This window comes from Vidua macroura, chromosome 3 (assembly GCF_024509145.1).
Source record: "Vidua macroura isolate BioBank_ID:100142 chromosome 3, ASM2450914v1, whole genome shotgun sequence".
NCBI lineage: Eukaryota > Metazoa > Chordata > Aves > Passeriformes > Viduidae > Vidua > Vidua macroura.
Window position 1 is genome coordinate 3,418,343 of NC_071573.1, and position 17,509 is coordinate 3,435,851.

Consider the following 17,509-nt stretch of genomic DNA (forward strand, 5'->3'; position numbering starts at 1 on the left):
CTAGCCCGGGCAAAAACTTTCATGGGCCATAGGAGCTGTAAATCCCACAGGGATGGGGCCATCCACTGAGGGCTACCACCCTGCAGACTGACTAGCCAAAACATGCTGGGTACTGAGCACACAGCAGCAGGGAGAAGGGGAAGGAAGCAAGCAAGGGGAAATGCAACCCATCCTCTTGTCTCATCTGCATCGCTGCGGGGGTGTGTTCCTCCTCCTCTTCCACAGCCTCAGGAATGTGGGCAGGGAACCTGCTGGGCTGGAAGGGGAGCAGGCTCAAAGCTGAGCCTTCAGGTCACTATCTAATCTGAGCAGCAATTTCGTGCCCAAAGGTCTCCTGTTCCTCTGGAGCACACCTGAGTTGCACGCTGCAGGTGCTGGTATTATTCACCTCTGGGAGCACCAGCACCAACAATTGCACAGCCATTCTCAGGGCAGCAGCCTGGGCACAGCTCCTGCTCAGAGGGGCTGGGCTGTCTCTCACAAACACTTTTAAGGGCCTTTGTCTCACATCCAAATGTGACTGCACTGTATTATCCTATGGCACTGCCCAGCAACACTTTATTTCTCAGATCCTTCTCCTCCAAGCACAATTATAAACTGTGAGATTAAGACACAGCTGCAATTCACTGTCCATGTGGTTGACAAGACCCTGTACAGGTGTGTAGGAGCCCTCTGCATCCTGCTGCTGCAACCTTGCTAGTCTGCAATCCTGGCTATCTCACATCCCCTTTCTGGGATGTCTCTTCTGCCCATTTTGACCTGGGCGTTTTGGTGCTGCCACTCCAGGCCCTGATTTCAACCTGCATCACCCTCTCAGAAATGCCAACAGAATACAACTAAGAAATGCCAGGCCACCACCAGGGCATGCCAGCTCTGCACCTCCTCCTTAATCTTCCCAAAGGACCGGGAGAGAGTGAAACTCCCCAGTTACACACAAAAGGAGAACCATCATGCTCAGCTGGATGCAGACAACGTGTCCTCAGCTGAGATCCACATGATTCAGTCCTGTTCTTGCATGCACAGAGACAACTTTCACTGCTGTGTCCCCAAAACCATGATGTGTCCCCAGACCAGCACGTTGGTGCCAATGACCATCCCATGGGTCCCCAGGCTTTCCTCCCCTGCACAGTGTGTCTCCATGGGGCCCATCTGCCCACACTTACCTGCCCCGCCAGGTTGAAGTACGCGTGGTTTGTCAGGCTGATGGGGGTTGTCTTGCTGGTCTGGGCCTGGTAGTTGATGGCCAGCTCCCTGCCACTAAGGGTGTAGGTCACCCAGACTTTCAGGTCACCAGGGTAGCCTTCCTCGCCATCGGGGCTGAGCCGGAAGAAGCGGACACCATTTGGGAGCACCTGGGCACTCCAGAGAACCTGCACGGAGCACGGCCTTGGTGGGACAGGAATGGGAACACAGTGCCCTTCCCTCCTGCCCCGAGCTGGGCTAAAAACAGGGACAAAAGGCACACAAGGGATGTTGCACTGAAACAAAGGCTTTTTCAAACACCTTTCCAAGGAAAACACAAGCACCAGCCTGCTCTTGGTCAGCCAGGACCGCCAGCAGGGAACAAGCTTTCCACTGAGCAGCCAAAGAAAGGAGGCAATTTGGCAGTGTGACAAGGGTCTGTTCCAGCCTGTGTTATGCCATGCCTGAGAGTCCACACGTTTGATTTTTGCCCTGCAGCTGGACTTACCCCCTTTCCATGGATTTTCTCATGTGCAACACCTCTTCAACAAGCTGCCACCCAGGCACTGGCTTCTAGGACAGTGTAAGAACACACCGGGGGCTCCTGCCCAGGGGCTGGGGTTGGGTTAAATGGTACCAGATGTGCTGTCAGACACATCCAGAGAGCTGGGACCTCTCCGGTTCTTGTCCCTGCCAGAGACCAGCACCAGTACTCAGCTTGGAGCCAAACATGCTGGCAAGGGAAGCAAGCCAGCACACTGCTGCCCTGACAGCCTGTTTGGCCCTGGCCATGGGCCTCATGCTGGGAGGATGGATGTGCAACAAGAGGCTCTCTGAAGCTTCACATTTCCCTGAGGAATAGTTACTGTCTAACCAAAGTGAACAGATTTAGGAACAAGGGCCAGGTAGCGCTGTTGAGTTGACCCCTCTCGTGACCTACACAGAGATCACCAACATGGGGCATGGTCAAAAGCCAGCATTTTCACCAAACACAGAACCTGAGGGTGACAAATACACTGGCTGCAGAGTAGGCCGTCCTACACAGCGTGCAGTTTGACTGCAGCTCCCACAGCTACAGTAAGGATGCTGAGGCTTTTAAATATGAGTTTCTATTTAAGTTCTTTGAAAAAAAAAACTATTAAAGTCCAGGAAACGTACAGGTATCACTATTTTTTCCTAAGATAAGAGAGTTATTTTCAAAAATCCCCCAGCAGTGTAGTCACACACGGCAGCCTTGTAAGTGCAGCTGCAAGATGCTCTCATCAGACCACACGCTGACCGCAGCACTGATGTCTGCAAAATCAGGAAAAGCTCAGAAGATGGCCAAGATAATCACAGCCAAATGCTAGTGTGTGTTTTTTGTTAGGGTTGACCAGTTAGGGCTCACTGTCTCTGAACAGTGACTGTTTCCTGGCTGGAGGGGGTCTTGGGCAAGTGTCCAAGCATGCCCTGTGGGCCAGACACAAAGCTCTGGCTGGGAGATGTCACTATCTTGTCCCCAGCAAACTGGTGAGACATCAGCAAGCAAGAGAGGTAAAGAAGCAGAAGAAAAGACCACATCCCCTGCCTGCAAAAAACAGCCTGGAAGCCCTGGGTGTGAAGAAATGCATGTTTTCAGCTGCAGATCACAGGTGTCAGGGTGTATAAAGAGACTTTAAACTGTCCTCTTTGGAGGTACAACAGCCAAGCTACCCCCAGTACTCCCTTTTTTCTAAGGCTGCTGAGGAGCATTTCATCCCAACCTCATGCCAGTTCGCACTGTGATTTTTTTTTTTCAGGCACCCTGTTTTTTTCCCATCAGCCTGGATTCCTTTCACAAAAAACTGCATTAACCCCATGAAAGCAGCTGCACCTGCACATTCATGTGCTCTTTGGGGGAAATGGTGGATCAGCTACTTGCTGGTTGCAAATGCACTTGATCCAAAAAACCCAAGGCTTCAGGAAAGCAGAGACTTCTGAGCCTGCTCTGCAATGGAGCAGGGTTATCAGCAAGGCTTTCAAGAGAAGGGTCCTCCACTGCTCTTACCATCTGTACACAAATACCATACCTGGCTTGAGCAGCAGCTCTTGGGAGGAGAGAGATAAAGCTGCATGCCCTGGGGCCAGGGAAAGGGTGTTTCATCTCAGGAGGTCATAGGGGAGGGCTAGGAAGGAGAGACAGTGATCCTGAACACTGAGGCATTCTGCAGGCCTGATCTAATCCCCCTCTGCTGTGAGTCAGAGTGAGAGCCTGGGGGATGCTGTCGCAGGATGGAAGCTGCACCAAAGGGGGCAATGCAATGACTGAACCTGCAGCACCACCCTGCTCTTCCCAGTGCTGTCACAGGCAAGCAACAATGATAAGTTTGCAAACTCTTGTCCTTCTGACTCTGGGAGGAGCTATGGGCAGGTAGCAGCCGTGAGACTGCAGGTGGAAATGAGTCTGCACGGACAGACCACTGTTCCCCAGGAGGTTTTCTTTGGGCACTTGCACAAGTCCATGTCACACTCCAGGGTGGTGCAGCTGGTGCCTGTGGAGCCTCCATTGCTCCTGAGGCTGGGTCCTCACTGCCATGTCCCAACCTAGGCTGTGCAGAAGCAGCCCAGAACAACCCTTGCCCAGAACAACCCTGTCAGAACTCAGGGGCTCATGAGGCTCAGGGCTGCAGTCACACAGAGGAAGCACAGCAACCCTCTGCTCAGCATCCAAGGATGACATAAGTGAGCCCTGCAAACTCAGGCAAAGACAAGCCAACCCAGCAGCTTGCAGGATCCGTCTCACTTCCCCGTTTGTGCACTCACAGCACTTTCTGAGCTGTTTCAACTCAGTAACCACCAGAAAATGCTACAGGGTTCAGGGGTGTAGACATCACACGCTCTTGCCACAACCCCACAGGTTGCATGCTGACAGGACACTGGGATTTTCACCTTGTCAAATCCCTTGGCTCCTCCGTGCAGGCTGTTGGGCCCGTTGTTGAGGAACAGCTGATACTCCTTCCCGTCCAGGCTGAACCTCCCGTTTGCAATCCTGTTGGCAACACGGCCCACGACAGCACCGAAGAACGGGTGCTTCCTCATGTAACCTGGCCAGAGAAACAGCACACAGTTGTTAAATAGAACCATTGGAACAGGATGGGCAGTCTCCAGAAGTGCTTATGGACTCAGAGGTGTCTCTCTCCCTGCTTCCCTCCAGGGCTAAATAGGTGACTTCAATCCCAGCGTTTCACAGGACACACAACTCATTAGTCCTGCATCTTTGATTAACACAGCCTGATGGGATCTTGTATTTGCAGATTTGAAGAAAAGGCCTCCGTCACTGCCAGTTAAGGAATGACTCAGAGCTGCCACAACAGAGAGGCACGCTGCCACCGGTGTCCCTGGTCCACATCCACCACAGAGCCCAGGAGAGGCAGCAGGAACTGTATCTAACTGTATCTCTTCAGCCCATGATTTTGGGGGGGAGGGGGCCTTACAAGCAGATCACGCAGTGTGGCAATAAACCAGTAAGTGCTGGTTAAACTGCCGGATTGTGGGCTTTTAATTTTTTTTTCTTTCTTAAGAAACGTATTAAGACCCACCTTCTAAAGTGTCAAATCCTAGGACAACATCTGAAAACTGCCCATCCCTGTCTTTTGTCTCCAGAGTGGCGATGATGCACCCAAAAGACAGGATCTCCACTCTCACGCTGTCCGACTGTAAGACGAACTTCTCCACCTCTCCGCCTCCCTCCTCCGGGGGCATCCGCCCGAACGCCTCTCTCCGCACCGCTGTCATCGCTCCCTAAAACCCGGCCACCGGCACCTCCTGCCGGGAAGGACGCTGGGGAGGAAGAAGCAATGGCGGCGGGAGCGGAGCACTCCCAGCTCCAAAGGGCAGCCAGAACAACCCTCGTTCGCCTCCCGCGCGGGGCGGAGCCGCGCCGCGCCCGCCGGGCATCCCGGGGCTGTCACCGAGGGGCAGCAGCCTCCGGGAGGTGCCCGGGGGGCAGCGGGAAGGATGCCGAGGGGAGGGAGCGAGGCGGCGGCTGCGGTGCCCGGCTCGTTCCGGGGCCGAAGCATCGCCTCCAGCAGCTCCTCTCGCCCACTTCCATCACACCGACACGACTTCCACGGCCCGTGCAAAGCGTGGCATGGCAAAATGCTGTTTGCTCCCCTTGTGCCCTCCCTTAGCCCCTCCACAAGCGGCACAAGGCAGCGCCTGCTGATGGTGCTGTAAATCAGGCTCAGAGCATTTGCTGGCCGGGGTGCTGTTATCATCAAAGCTGTGGCTCTGACACAGACTCCATTAAAAGTCGTCATCTTCTGAAATACCGATTTCTGCCTGTCTTTGCAGGTATTTTCAGTCTGTGGGGAAAACCCCGGCAACATTTAAGTATGTATGTGCACATTTTTGACCTCTCTAGCGCAAAGCACAAGAGCACCTCACTGCAATTTGTATTTCTATGAGGGCCCATTTTCAAAATTTGTTCAAAGAACCAATAACTACCATCAAAAAACCTGAATCGGTCAACCAGAGGTTGCTAAATATTAATTTCCAACACAGCCATAATCTTTTGACATCACCAACTACAAATTCCAAGTGAACACAGAAACCAAACCTCCCACCTGGGGCTGGGCAGAGATGGTTTGGAAATCTGCATTTCTTTGTTAGTGATGGCAGTTCCTGTGTTTCCTTCTGCACCTTCACAACCCGTGCTCTCTATCCACAAACAACATTTGAAGCAAACATACCTTTTTTCTGCTCATCAGTATCACCTCCCACGTGAGACAGGATAGGGAGCAGCCCAATTTTTGGAATAAGGAAGGAGATGGATGGATGGATGGATGGATGGATGGATGGATGGATGGATGGATGGACGGATGGATGGACGGATGGATGGATGAGAGGTCAGTCTCATTTATAACTGATTCATGGAGTGTTTTCATGTGCAGAGCATTCCCAGAAGTTTGCTCCTTAGCACTTCAGCTCCCTCAACACCTCTCTCTTCATGTACTTCTCCAGACACAGGAAGCATTTCTGCTCTGCAAAGACAAGATTTCATTAAGCTGTGGGGTTTTTAACACAAGAGGAGCTGCCATTTTTATTTACTTTTCTGATTCACACCAGAAAAGGTCCAGATCCAACCCTCAGTCGGATGTAAGTCATGAACACTGATTTTCTCACCTCCCTTTGCAGATGCAAGACCACTCGAGCCCCAGTGGCCATCTAAGGCTGTGTGCTTGCAAAAGCAATACCAGAGACAAATCTGTTCGTGAACCAGCCACACGATTTTCAAGTAGGCAGATAAACTAGAGGAGAAACCAGCTTGCACAAGCCTGAATCCTGTAGGGAACAGTAAGGAGCAATGTCAGCTTCAGGATCTGAGCAAGCTATTCTAAGAATCCTGCTTCATGACTTTGAGGATTACTCATGGCTCACCTTTGAATGCATCCTGCTCCTCTGCCGTTGGTGAATGGGGGAGGTGAACAAGGGGGAGGGCAGGATACAAGCAAGTCATGATCAGCATCTCACCACAATGGATTTTCTTTTTAGTCATTCCTATTTTTAAGAAAGTGGGGTTTTGGGGCCTTGTTCACTGTGGCACTGAGTTTTGCTTAGACTGATGGTCAAATGCAAGCTCCTTTCATGTTCTCCTCTTTCTTTCCAGAAGAAAACTGCAGTACTGGACCTGAACACACCTGGCATTGGCAGCAGGGCACTTCCACAGCTCAGAAGAGCTCGCTATTGTCTCTGAGACTTTGGTTTCACTTCTCTGCCTTGCAGCTCCGCACGAGCAGCTGGGCAGAGCTCACCAGCTCTCTAGTCCTTATCTGTCCTCTCTCACATTTGGAAAATGCAGCAGCCTTTCCCAAGCCAAAATGCTGGTGAGGAGCAAGGATTTATCTGCTCTATCACAGCAGGTATAGAAAAAGTGTGACATGAAGGCAGGTTGTGTGCCTGGTCCCACTGGTCCCAGCTCCTCAACACCAGGAAAGACATTTCTGTTTAGTACAAAAGGCAAACTGGAAAGTCAGCCTGTGAGTGGTCCTGTCTTCCCTCCACCACAAAGCTGGTAAAAGGTACACTGTGAAAAAGAAATTTGTTTGTTTGTTTGTCTGTTTGTTTGTTTGTTTTAGGGGAGCCATTTAACATATGATCAACTCTTATCACATAATTGTTATGAGAAAAATTACAGAGGAGAATTTATTTCCCTGGGATCAGAAGCTTGGAAATTCCAGGTGCCTGCAGGGCAGCTACCATTTTGCACAACAGAAGTGAAGCATTGGATATTATACATGCTTATGCTGTTTTTGTAGGAATACTTTACTTTTTCAATATATTTTTCAAAATACTTTGCTTTTTTCCCCCCATGCTTTTCTTTAATCCAAAATAAAGTAACTTTGCTTAAAAGACAACAGTCAACCAAAACTCTGTCTCTATGAGAGGATCTTGGTTTTTTGGTCAGCAGGCAGTTCTGTAATAAATTACATCACTACATTTCCTTCCTTTATTTTGTCTTTATGTTAAATCCAGCTGTGATTTGCAGTTTATTCTGGACACAGAGCAAGACTTGAAGACTCAACTGGTTAAGAAAATAATTTTAAAGGGCAATTCAAGTTTCTGATGTGTTGTGCTCACTTATAGGATCCAACTCTGTTCTGAGTTCCCAGAACAGATCCATAAACTCCATTTTCGTCACAACTGCCTTCTGCAATGGAACAGGAGAGTGATGTTAATGCTGCTCACCATCCTTGAGACAGCTGACATGGTGTGTGTCCTGTGAGGAAACTTTGGACAATACTCCTGGACCAGGTTGCTTGGACCAGATCTCTTGTTTTGGGGGAACCCAGGGTGTTTTTCTTGGCACCACCAAGTGGTGCAGCTTTGCAGGCAGGGGCCAGGAGCTCTCAAGCTGTTACACACCAGTGGCATTTTGATTTGAAATGTGACAGATACACTCCAAACGCTGTAATACTTAAGCAATGGCCAATGGTCACAGCTTGCTGTTGCTCAAGAAACTTCCTTGTTCAGTAAGAGCAGCAGTGATGTGCCCAGCACTGCAGCTGGAGATGCGATCTGTGGGGGTTGGTTGCTGCACAGACACAGAAAAGAACACAGACATTGCTTCTTACACCCTCCAGCATTACAAGGCTGTAATTAAATCCCTTTCCCCAACGCTCTCTGTATAAGCCCGAGGGGATGAGCTGGCACGTGAAGCCTGCAGGGAGTTGGAATCAGCGGGCAGAACAAAAGCGGAGACATTCCCCCACCATTTTATTGTCTGTTGAATGTATCTTCAGCTCTGCTGGGAACTTCCCGGCACGTAGGCTTAAAATGGAGCCTCTGCTCTTTTTTTTTTTTTTTTTTTTCCTTCATCTCTTCATGGGCAAATATACTGAGCCATTGATTAGGTTATTTTGGGATCGTGGCACGGCACAATTGCTTGCTGTTATTCTGGCAGTCATTTCTCAGAAGCCTGTTACGCACATTTTATAGAGCTCTGGAAAACACAGAGCTTCCCGAGAACATTTTACACAGCATGTTTCTGATGTGCCTTTGTGTGCAAGTTGTTTGTGTCTCGGCAGCAGCCAAAGAGCCATTCGGATGTGTTGGTTGCTATAGTAATTACTTTTCTTGGGAACTAAAATAATAGCTTACAGTTCCTTCAGCTCGCTGCCGTGTAGGCTGCCTTGAACCAGAGACACTTCCATTTTGTTTTGGAGGGGGTTAGGGGACTCTTAAGTGTGCTGAGAGACAGACTTTCCTCCCTAGCTTGTGCAGCAAATTTTGAATTTAACCTTTGCAGAGGATGTGCCACAGGTCTGAAGGCTCAAAAATAAAAGTAGCTTATGAAACAATAGGACAGCTTTGCAGCTCCGGTTTCTGATGGGGTGAAGATTTGGATTTGCTTTCCATTTATTGTTACTGAAAGCTGATAGGAGAGGGACTGAGGCTCGTGCTGAGACTGATTTTCAGTGCTAAGGACCCTACAAAACACTGTGTGGGGGGCTCAGAGGATTTTCAAAAATGCCTAAGCAAGCCAAGCAGACACATGACAAGGAGGGCAGCTCTGCATCATTCAACGTTTTTCTCTCCGGTGAGGCAACTCCTCTATGGATCTGCACCTCTGGAGAGGGCAAGGGGGTCTCACAGTGGACAAAACAGCCTTTCAGGACAACCCAACAGCTGGCAGATGCCACCTCCCCCCTTCCATCTGCAGGCACAGAACATTTCTGAGTGACATTTTAAACTGCAGCTCTGGATGTCTGCTTGAAAGGACACAGAAGCATTTCCCAGCAGCAGGACAAGCTCGTGGCTCTGGGAAGGTCTTTCAGTTGCTTTGGGCTCCTGGACTGACAAACCAGGGATTTCTGTGCAGCTTGCAGCCAGGTGGGCTGGCACAGCATGGCCCTTCTGGATCTGCCAAGGAAGCAGAAGAGAGGCAGGGGCAAGTGGCACAAGAAGTGGTCAGCCCGATTACCCTCCTGCATCATGAAGCAGCTGCAGGTTGACTGCAGCTCAGACTCTTGGCTCACAGGGGTTGACCTATATAAGGGTCCCAGCACCAGCAACAAGAACCAGTTTGCTTTTGCAGTCAGAGTCCAGCAAAAGGTGGGGAGGATATAAAAAGGGGCCAGAGAAGGAAGCAGGAGGAGCTAGGATGAAGCAGAGAGAAAACAAAATAGGGAAAGCATTTTACCTCCCAGTGCTGATCTAGAAAATTTGTTCTCAGATGTGCACATGGCTGCATTGGCAACTGGCAGGGAGATGCCAAAGGGAGATTAAAGCATCATCTGCTAAAGGCTGCAAAGGCAAAACAGTTCCTGTTTGAGCAACAGCTACATAGAGATGCAGGGAGGAGGGTTTCTGGGGAAACCACAGGGCAAAACTGGGCCTTCATGTGGGAGGGGGATGTGCTTGGCTTGCAGGCAGCAGGTGATAAGAACTTGCTTCCCACATGCAGATGTGCAGATCTACCCCCCACCCCCTCCCCAATTTAGGCATAGCATACACACAGATTTTGTGCCTGCACAGCTCTGCAGCTGAAGCACAGTGCTGTACCAAAAGAGCTCAAGCAGCAGAGGCTACATGAGCATCCTCACTCCCCCCAGGGAATGCTGGATAAAGGACCCTTTGCCATGCCCACCTGTTTCTTCTGGTTCAGGCTTGAATTCAACAATACTGCTGCAACTAAAGTTGGGTTTTCTATGGCCTTTTTATGAACCTCTCAGGCTGTTTTCTGCTTTTGTATCAGAAATTTTACCTTCATCTTTAGTCCTGGTGGATTGTGGCATACAAGGACTTAAAATTGTCCCTGAAACACAGCAGTAGAAACAATATTTAAGATGCAAAATTTGAAATGCAAAGGGGGAAAAGAGAGTATTTATCTGGCAAAATGCTTTAGGAAACAAAAAAGTAACTCAAAAGCATGTGGAGATAAAATTTCACAATCAGTCCAGTGTATTACTTGATTCTGTAGATTATTGTCTGTCTTTGAAACATACCACCTGTATTCACAGTGGCCAACACCTGCACTTTTAGCAAAGTAACAAAATTCATTTCTTTACCCACAATGGGTCAGGTGTGGGAGAATCTTGGCTTTCCTTAAACAGGAAATCTGCAGCTGTTGTGGGAACTTCAAATCGTAATTGAAAACATGATCCAACTATGAGATACAGATTCAAGTTACCACAAAGTGAACAAAATAGTTCAGATTGATTTAACCACAAAAATATGACTCCTGATTTTTAAGCTGTGCCTTAGGGGAGGAACAGGACAGGCCTAATTTATGACTCTTGATTTCTACTGGTCTACAGAATGATAAATGACAGTATTTCTGGACCATTACATTTTTCTTTAATTTGGGAGTCAATTTTGTTATTAATTATTTGATATTTGGCATTTGCAATGGGCTGCTAGTGACTTAGAGCATGTACTTCAGGAAGCCTTGTTATATTAAGAGCAAAAGCTGCAGCTACGTTAAAAATTCACGGAGGCTGCATAAACTTTTCTCTACTGGAGAAACTGTTTGTGCTAGACAAGTATTCCTGCTGGCATAATAATGATTTCTTCTCAGCAGCAACCCTTCTCTAGCAAAGACATCATAAGATGAAAAAATAAATAAAATTTCAAAAGTTTGCTCTCCCATGTATCATTAAAATGACTTATCTTACATCACCATATGGCAGGTAGCCTGTCTAAATGTGTGGCAACAGCTGGACAACGCATGAACGCTCCTGGAGTGTGAAAAGCTGAAGTGTCACCCAGGAAAGTGTGTCAATGGCACCTTAGGGACATCCTTCAAGTGCAACTTCCTAGCCAAGTCACTGGAGCTCTGAAGGGGCAGCAAAGATGCTCCACAGCCCTTATTTGTATAAACAGCACTTCCTCAGGCAGGGAGGTTGTGCCCGCTGAATGAGTAGTCCTGCATAGCTCAGGTGGTGAATTTTGTTGCAATTGCACAAGAAAAAGCTGAGTGAACAGAGATACCTACCATGAATTCACTGAGCCTGATCCTCCACCCCCACCACAGCGTTGTCAGCTGTGGCTGCCAGCAGCAGCCACGTCATTGTCACAGGTTTAGACACTGTCAGTTAGGGCAAAGCACAAGTGGGAATTATACTTTCCTTTCCTTTCCTTTCCTTTCCTTTCCTTTCCTTTCCTTTCCTTTCCTTTCCTTTCCTTTCCTTTCCTTTCCTTTCCTTTCCTTTCCTTTCCTTTCCTTTCCTTTCCTTTCCTTTCCTTTCCTTTCCTTTCCTTTCCTTTCCTTTCCTTTCCTTTCCTTTCCTTTCCTTTCCTTTCCTTTCCTTTCCTTTCCTTTCCTTTCCTTTCCTTTCCTTTCCTTTCCTTTCCTTTCCTTTCCTTTCCTTTCCTTTCCTTTCCTTTCCTTTCCTTTCCTTTCCTTTCCTTTCCTTTCCTTTCCTTTCCTTTCCTTTCCTTTCCTTTCCTTTCCTTTCCTTTCCTTTCCTTTCCTTTCCTTGTGTTAGGGTCAGAATCCTTGTGCTTAGTGTCAGGCTCAGGAAGGTGGCAAAAGTAATGCCATAGGGAAATCACAAGGCTATTGCAGCTAGCTGGGTGGAATGGTACAAAATGTTTTGTTTGGCTTTAGCCAGCAGAACCTTCTTTGGAATAGGCAAAAATAGGCAGAGACAACATTTTAGTGCTAATCAATAGAACCAATCCTCATGTAGCACATCAAGCACAAGGACATCAGTAAGCAGAGCTGCTTTGGTCTTACAAAGTATTCATGCTGTAAAATACTTACAAAGTATTCATGCTGTGTAATGTGCATTAAACCACTCTGGGAACCCAAGCAAAGACAAGGTTGTGCTCTGGGGTGGTGCATCTCCAGCCAGCACAAAAGTGGGGAAACCTCTGTACTGTACCCAGCCTCACCCTGTAGACATCCTAGTGTACCAGTCAGATCAAAATCCATCACCAGTTTGCATTCCTACCACAGCAAGCAAAGTAGTCCAGTGCTGCTGCTTCATCCTGAATGGAAAGAGACAAAGGAAATCAAGATTAGAAATGGGAAAAACTCATAGGAAAGCACCTGGCTCCCAGAAATTATCTTGCTTTGAGACTGAGCTTTATGCTTCAGTTAAATTTTCACCATCAAAGAGCAAAATACACACCACCAGACACCAATTACTTTACTATTTTAGTCAATCATATTCTTTCTGGTAGCTCTTCACAGGTGCTTATCAAATGGTGATTCTGAGAAGCAACCCCTGCTTCACTAATTGAGCACTGATGATTTTTAAGAACTGTTGCCTAATGTAAGTACAGAACTGTGACCCCTTTCTCCTCTGGGAATGCAACATTCAGGAACAAAAAAATGCCTCCAAAATCTCTTTAAAATGGAGCAGCTATTTTAAGATAGGGAGGACAGTCTGGGTGTCTGGATAAAACTGTCCCCACAGATGGCAGTTCAGGGTGTAAGCAAAGGTCAGAGCTGGCTAAGGGCATGGTTTGTGCCCATGGGACAGGAAGGCTTTTGGCTTCCTCAGCCAGACAAGCTGCCCCAGGGTTATTTTGTGTGAGCAGTCCTGAGAGCTTTACACTGACAGGTAGCCAGGGCCTCTTACCCCTGCACGCCGCGTGGGTCAGTCCTCTTTTCTCTCCATCACCCCAATGTCCTGCTCACTGTGTCCACATTTCCTGAGCCAGGAAGCTGTCTGGGCTTCTTTCCAAGCACTTGACCTTGCACGGGGCACAGGCAACGTGTGCAGCACATCCATATGTCACTGGAGGCATCCAACTCTTACAAAGATGCCGACAATTCAGCAACCTGCCAGCAAAAAGAAGGCATTTCACAACTGCAGTAATTTTATTCTACAGCTCCAAAGAAGAAAAGCCATCCCTGGGTGGGGAAGTGAAAGTGCTATTGCAGTGTCTTGAGCAACAAATGGTGTCTAGTGTTTATGCAGAGAAAAGTGGTATGAACCAGAGAGAGGAAGTTATGAGTAGAAGGAGTGGTGGAGTGGTTACACTGTCCATCCAAGCAGGAATGCCGGTAACCAGAGAAACCATAAAGGTAAAAAAACAACCACCACCCACCGAGGGGCCCATGCCTGGGTAAAAGCTGTCACACTGGGACTTTTATCTCTGCTGTGGCTGCACTAGTGCAAACAAGTGTAGTGGCTTTTATCTGCTGTATCTCTGCTGCATTCACATCTGAAAGATCCCACAGGATAACCCCCTCAGGTTGCCCTTTTATCCTTTTAACAGAGGTTAATCATACACCCTGTATATAACAAAGAAAAAGAACACAGCATGCAAAGTCAAAAAATATACATAATGGAAAATGCTAATATGAAAGTTGCAAAAGCAGACTGATTTTGTCCCCTCGTGCCTCACTTGTTGTGCTAAGGACTTTTATTTTACAGCCATTGATTCATTTTCTCGTGGGGCCTCAGCCTCCCTTGGTGTAGTGAGCAGGCTGAGCCCAGGTAGCAAAGAGGAGCTCAGGCTCTGCCCTCCTCCCACTCAGCCAGGGAGCCCAGGCCGTGCCCAGAGCAGCTCCTCAGCTCTTCCTTCCTCTGGTAAAGCTGCCTTGTTTTCTTCTGAGCACTTTTCATTGCCTCAGGGAAAGTGCAGCGCTGCCATGTGAGGTGAGCAGCTGCTGTGCCGTGCTGCAGGGGCAGAGCAGAGATGTGCAGACGGCTTTTGGCCAGATATGTTCCAGCCATGTACTTTTGTAGGGACCATTTAGAATGCTTACGACCCGATTTCACAGATAATGCAGTTTTATTTGGCACTCGGTTCTGGTTTTGGGAATTTATGGATTGTGTATTTGGACTGACTGCAGTTGGGTTTCCCCTGGCATGGGAGCATTTAAAAATCATGTTTTTCAGTTGCAATCAAAGGATTTTTTTTTTTCCAGAAGTACTCACTAGACCAAGTTTTCTTAGAAAATTAAACTCAAGAGTTATTTGGAATCTGATCCCAAGTAGCAAGTGGCAGTAAGTGCTGTCCAGCCTAGAGGAGAGCATGGACAAACTGAAAAGAAAATAAAGGAAAAATTAAAACTGAGAAAAAAAAATTCTAGATCAGTTTGTCCAGGTATGCTGGTGTTTTCATCATCCCTCTGCAACCGAGGTAGTGTTACCTTCCAACAGGAGGGTGATCAGTGCACTACTTTCTTTGACTGCTGAGACTAAATTCCAAAGAAGGAACAAAAACTCTGCAAGTGTAACGCTTTAGCATTGTAAGACACATTCCTTGCTACAGTGAACTAATAATGCAATGTAAATTACAGTAAAGGATGTAAGAAAGACAAGGCACAAAAGGAAGAGGAGATAAAAATGTCCTAGTAACAACATGTTCTTCCAAACTATGAGCATAATCATGTGATTTAAATGTCTACCAGATTTGGGGAATTTTTTTCATGTCATTGTTCTCCTCTTTCTGCAATTATGTGGTTGTCTTTGACTGCGTGGTAGTAAGCAAATAACACTAATTGTTATTCTAATTGGAGGGTAGTGGACTGAAACAATGAATTCTGTTTATCAGCTCCAGGTAATAAAAATTGTATGAAAAGATCTATTTCAGGCAGCTTTAGCATCTTTCTTCTCTCTCTCTTTTTATACAAAAGAAGCAAGTCTGACAAGCAACATGACAGTGAAATCCTTCTGCTGAGTCTGCTGCTCAAACTTACATAATTGGGGTGTATTTCCATAATCCTTCCCTCCTTTCCTGTGCTCGAGGCACAGACAGAGGGAATGTCTGCTCCAAGGCTGCTCACAGTAGCTGAGAGGGGAAGCCTCAATGTTGCAACTTAAATATTTAGAATATCCTAACATCCCCACAGTGTGATAATGAAATACTGCACTAAGTCAGCAAAGCAGGGTCTGCTGCCTGGTGACACTGGAGCCCATATGCTGCACAGAAGCAGGGTGAAATATTATGTTTCAGGGAACACTGAGTAAATAAAAGTGGTAAATAAGAATTTGGTCAAACAGTATGTCATTTCCACATTTCCAGAAAGGCAGTTCTAAAAACATGCAGGGAAGAAAATTTAATTATTAAAGAAAATCTGATTATTGCAGTGTTCCAATGTGATTTTCTGAATCTGGTACATTCCGTGATTTCTCAGGCTGTTATTTTTTGCAGTGTTATGGTGAAACTGTCTGCTAAAATCCCAGGGCCCTATCACACAAGACTAATTTACTAGAAATGTCATCTGGCAAGTATGACATTTGTCCATAGCAGAAATTTCAGTGGTGTATTTGGAAAAAAAGTGCCAAGAAAAGAAAGCTTGGTGTTCACAGATGGCATGTTCCTCACTGACTGTTTCAACCACAAGAGATCTGTGCACAGCTCCAGCCCTGTGGGCTGTGTGCTCTCAGAGTTGCAAGGGGTTTTTTTGGTTGGTGTTTTTTTTTTTTTTGGGGGGGGGGGCATTTTGTTTGGGGTTTTTTTTGGTTAAAAATAAAAATAGGTACAAGTATAAGAAATACTGAAAGGAAAACACAAACTAAAAAACAAAGACCAAAGAGAAACCAAGAAGGTGAGAGACACAGCAAGTTGAGTTAAATCAGATGTATGTGCTCACAGAGGAGATGAGCTATCTGAGAGATGCAAATTCACATCATGCCAGGCAGAATTGGGAAACTGAACCTCCTCCAACTTCTTGGAGGAGTGCCTTTATTACTGTGTTTCAGGATAACTGAAAATGAGTAAACAGCACACCATTTGCTTTCCTTCCTAGCTCAGAAAGCTTACAAGCACCATTTCAGATTGAACAACGCTTTGTCTGATACAACTGGGGAGGGTTTACTTTTTTTCCCCACACACGGAGCAAAGGAAGAAGAAAATAATATTTATTTTGGCTGTCTTCTGAATTATTTCCCTCCCTCTTATTTGGCTGCTCAACTGCAAAAGCAATCCTATACCCATTCTCCATTGATCTACTTCCAGCAGGGTTGCACTCTACATCCCTCTGGGTTTGGCAGCCACAGAAACAAATTCAGCTAGCAAGTCCTGTAAGCCACTTACTACACTGGGAGTCTTCTCACTCTGCTTCCACTGATGAGGAATCCTTCTCTTGGACTAAGTGGCGAGACACAGACTGTGTTTTGCAGGGTGGTTTGCAAGAAAATCGGCCAAGAGGCTGCACTCAGAGGGTCCTGACCAATGTTTTTAACTCAGGGTGGCAGCCTGTTGCAAGTGGGGTCTCCCTGAGATTGCCACTGGGCTCCACGCTGTCCATCTTCACAAGGACTCGGGTGATGGATTTGAAAGCACCTTCACCCAGGCTCCTGATACCACTAAATGGGGTGGTGAGGACAACCTGCCCTGTGAGGAAAGACAGAAGGAGTTACATCTTATCTCCCTGAAGGAGAGAAGGCTTGGAGGCAGGAGGCTAATCTCAATATACCAGAGTGCTACAAAGAAGGTGGAGGCTCTCCTCACAAAGGACCACATGGAGAAAACAAGGCACGACGTAAAAATGGCTGAAACGCAGGGATGTGGGGGTAGAGTCCCTGTCACGGGAGGTTTCCAAGCTGCCAAGGTGCTCTACAATCTCATCTAGGCTCCATCCCACAAAAGGGAGCCTAGATCATTGGATCAATGATTTCCAGCTCCCTTCCAGCCTGGGCTGTTCCATGGTTCTATGATTCTGTGCAGACAGGCAGGGGCTCCTGTAGCCATCTTCACCAACATCGCTCTGAAGAAGGAACCAGACCAGCCCCACCATTTGCCAGCAAGCAGACCTGCATGTACTACAGGGCCAGCTGCCCAGACAGGTCTCCAGCTCACCGAGCTCGCAGGGACCACGCCAAGGGCGCTGCTGTTTCTCACCCGCGGGACACCGGACCCCATCGGCCCACGCGAACCAGCACCAACTTCTTGCTCGGGGCCG

The 17,509-nt window shown here is 47.5% G+C and overlaps 1 protein-coding gene across 6 annotated transcripts in view; it reads right to left on the reverse strand.

The window, feature by feature from the left end:
- Window positions 1–17,499, reverse strand: part of GALM (galactose mutarotase) — a 23,322-nt gene extending 5,823 nt beyond the window's left edge. For 3 of the 6 annotated variants that reach the window (XM_053972372.1, XM_053972366.1, XM_053972370.1), the window contains exons 1-10: window positions 17,407–17,499; window positions 13,230–13,432; window positions 12,538–12,633; window positions 10,289–10,456; window positions 9,842–9,945; window positions 6,325–6,483; window positions 5,892–6,182; window positions 4,740–5,504; window positions 4,090–4,244; window positions 1,164–1,370 (exon numbers count right to left, since the gene is read on the reverse strand). In XM_053972372.1, coding sequence (XP_053828347.1) covers window positions 1,164–1,370; window positions 4,090–4,244; window positions 4,740–4,935 — 558 coding nt within the window. In that variant the 5' untranslated portion in view covers window positions 4,936–5,504; window positions 5,892–6,182; window positions 6,325–6,483; ... (3 more) ...; window positions 13,230–13,432; window positions 17,407–17,499. Of the gene's footprint in view, window positions 1–1,163; window positions 1,371–4,089; window positions 4,245–4,739; window positions 5,505–5,891; window positions 6,183–6,324; window positions 6,484–9,841; window positions 9,946–10,288; window positions 10,468–11,635; window positions 11,754–12,537; window positions 12,634–13,229; window positions 13,433–17,406 lie in introns of those variants that run through there. The other 3 variants (XM_053972369.1, XM_053972367.1, XM_053972368.1) reach the window with 3 other exon arrangements.
- Between the last annotated feature and the right edge of the window lie 10 nt (window positions 17,500–17,509).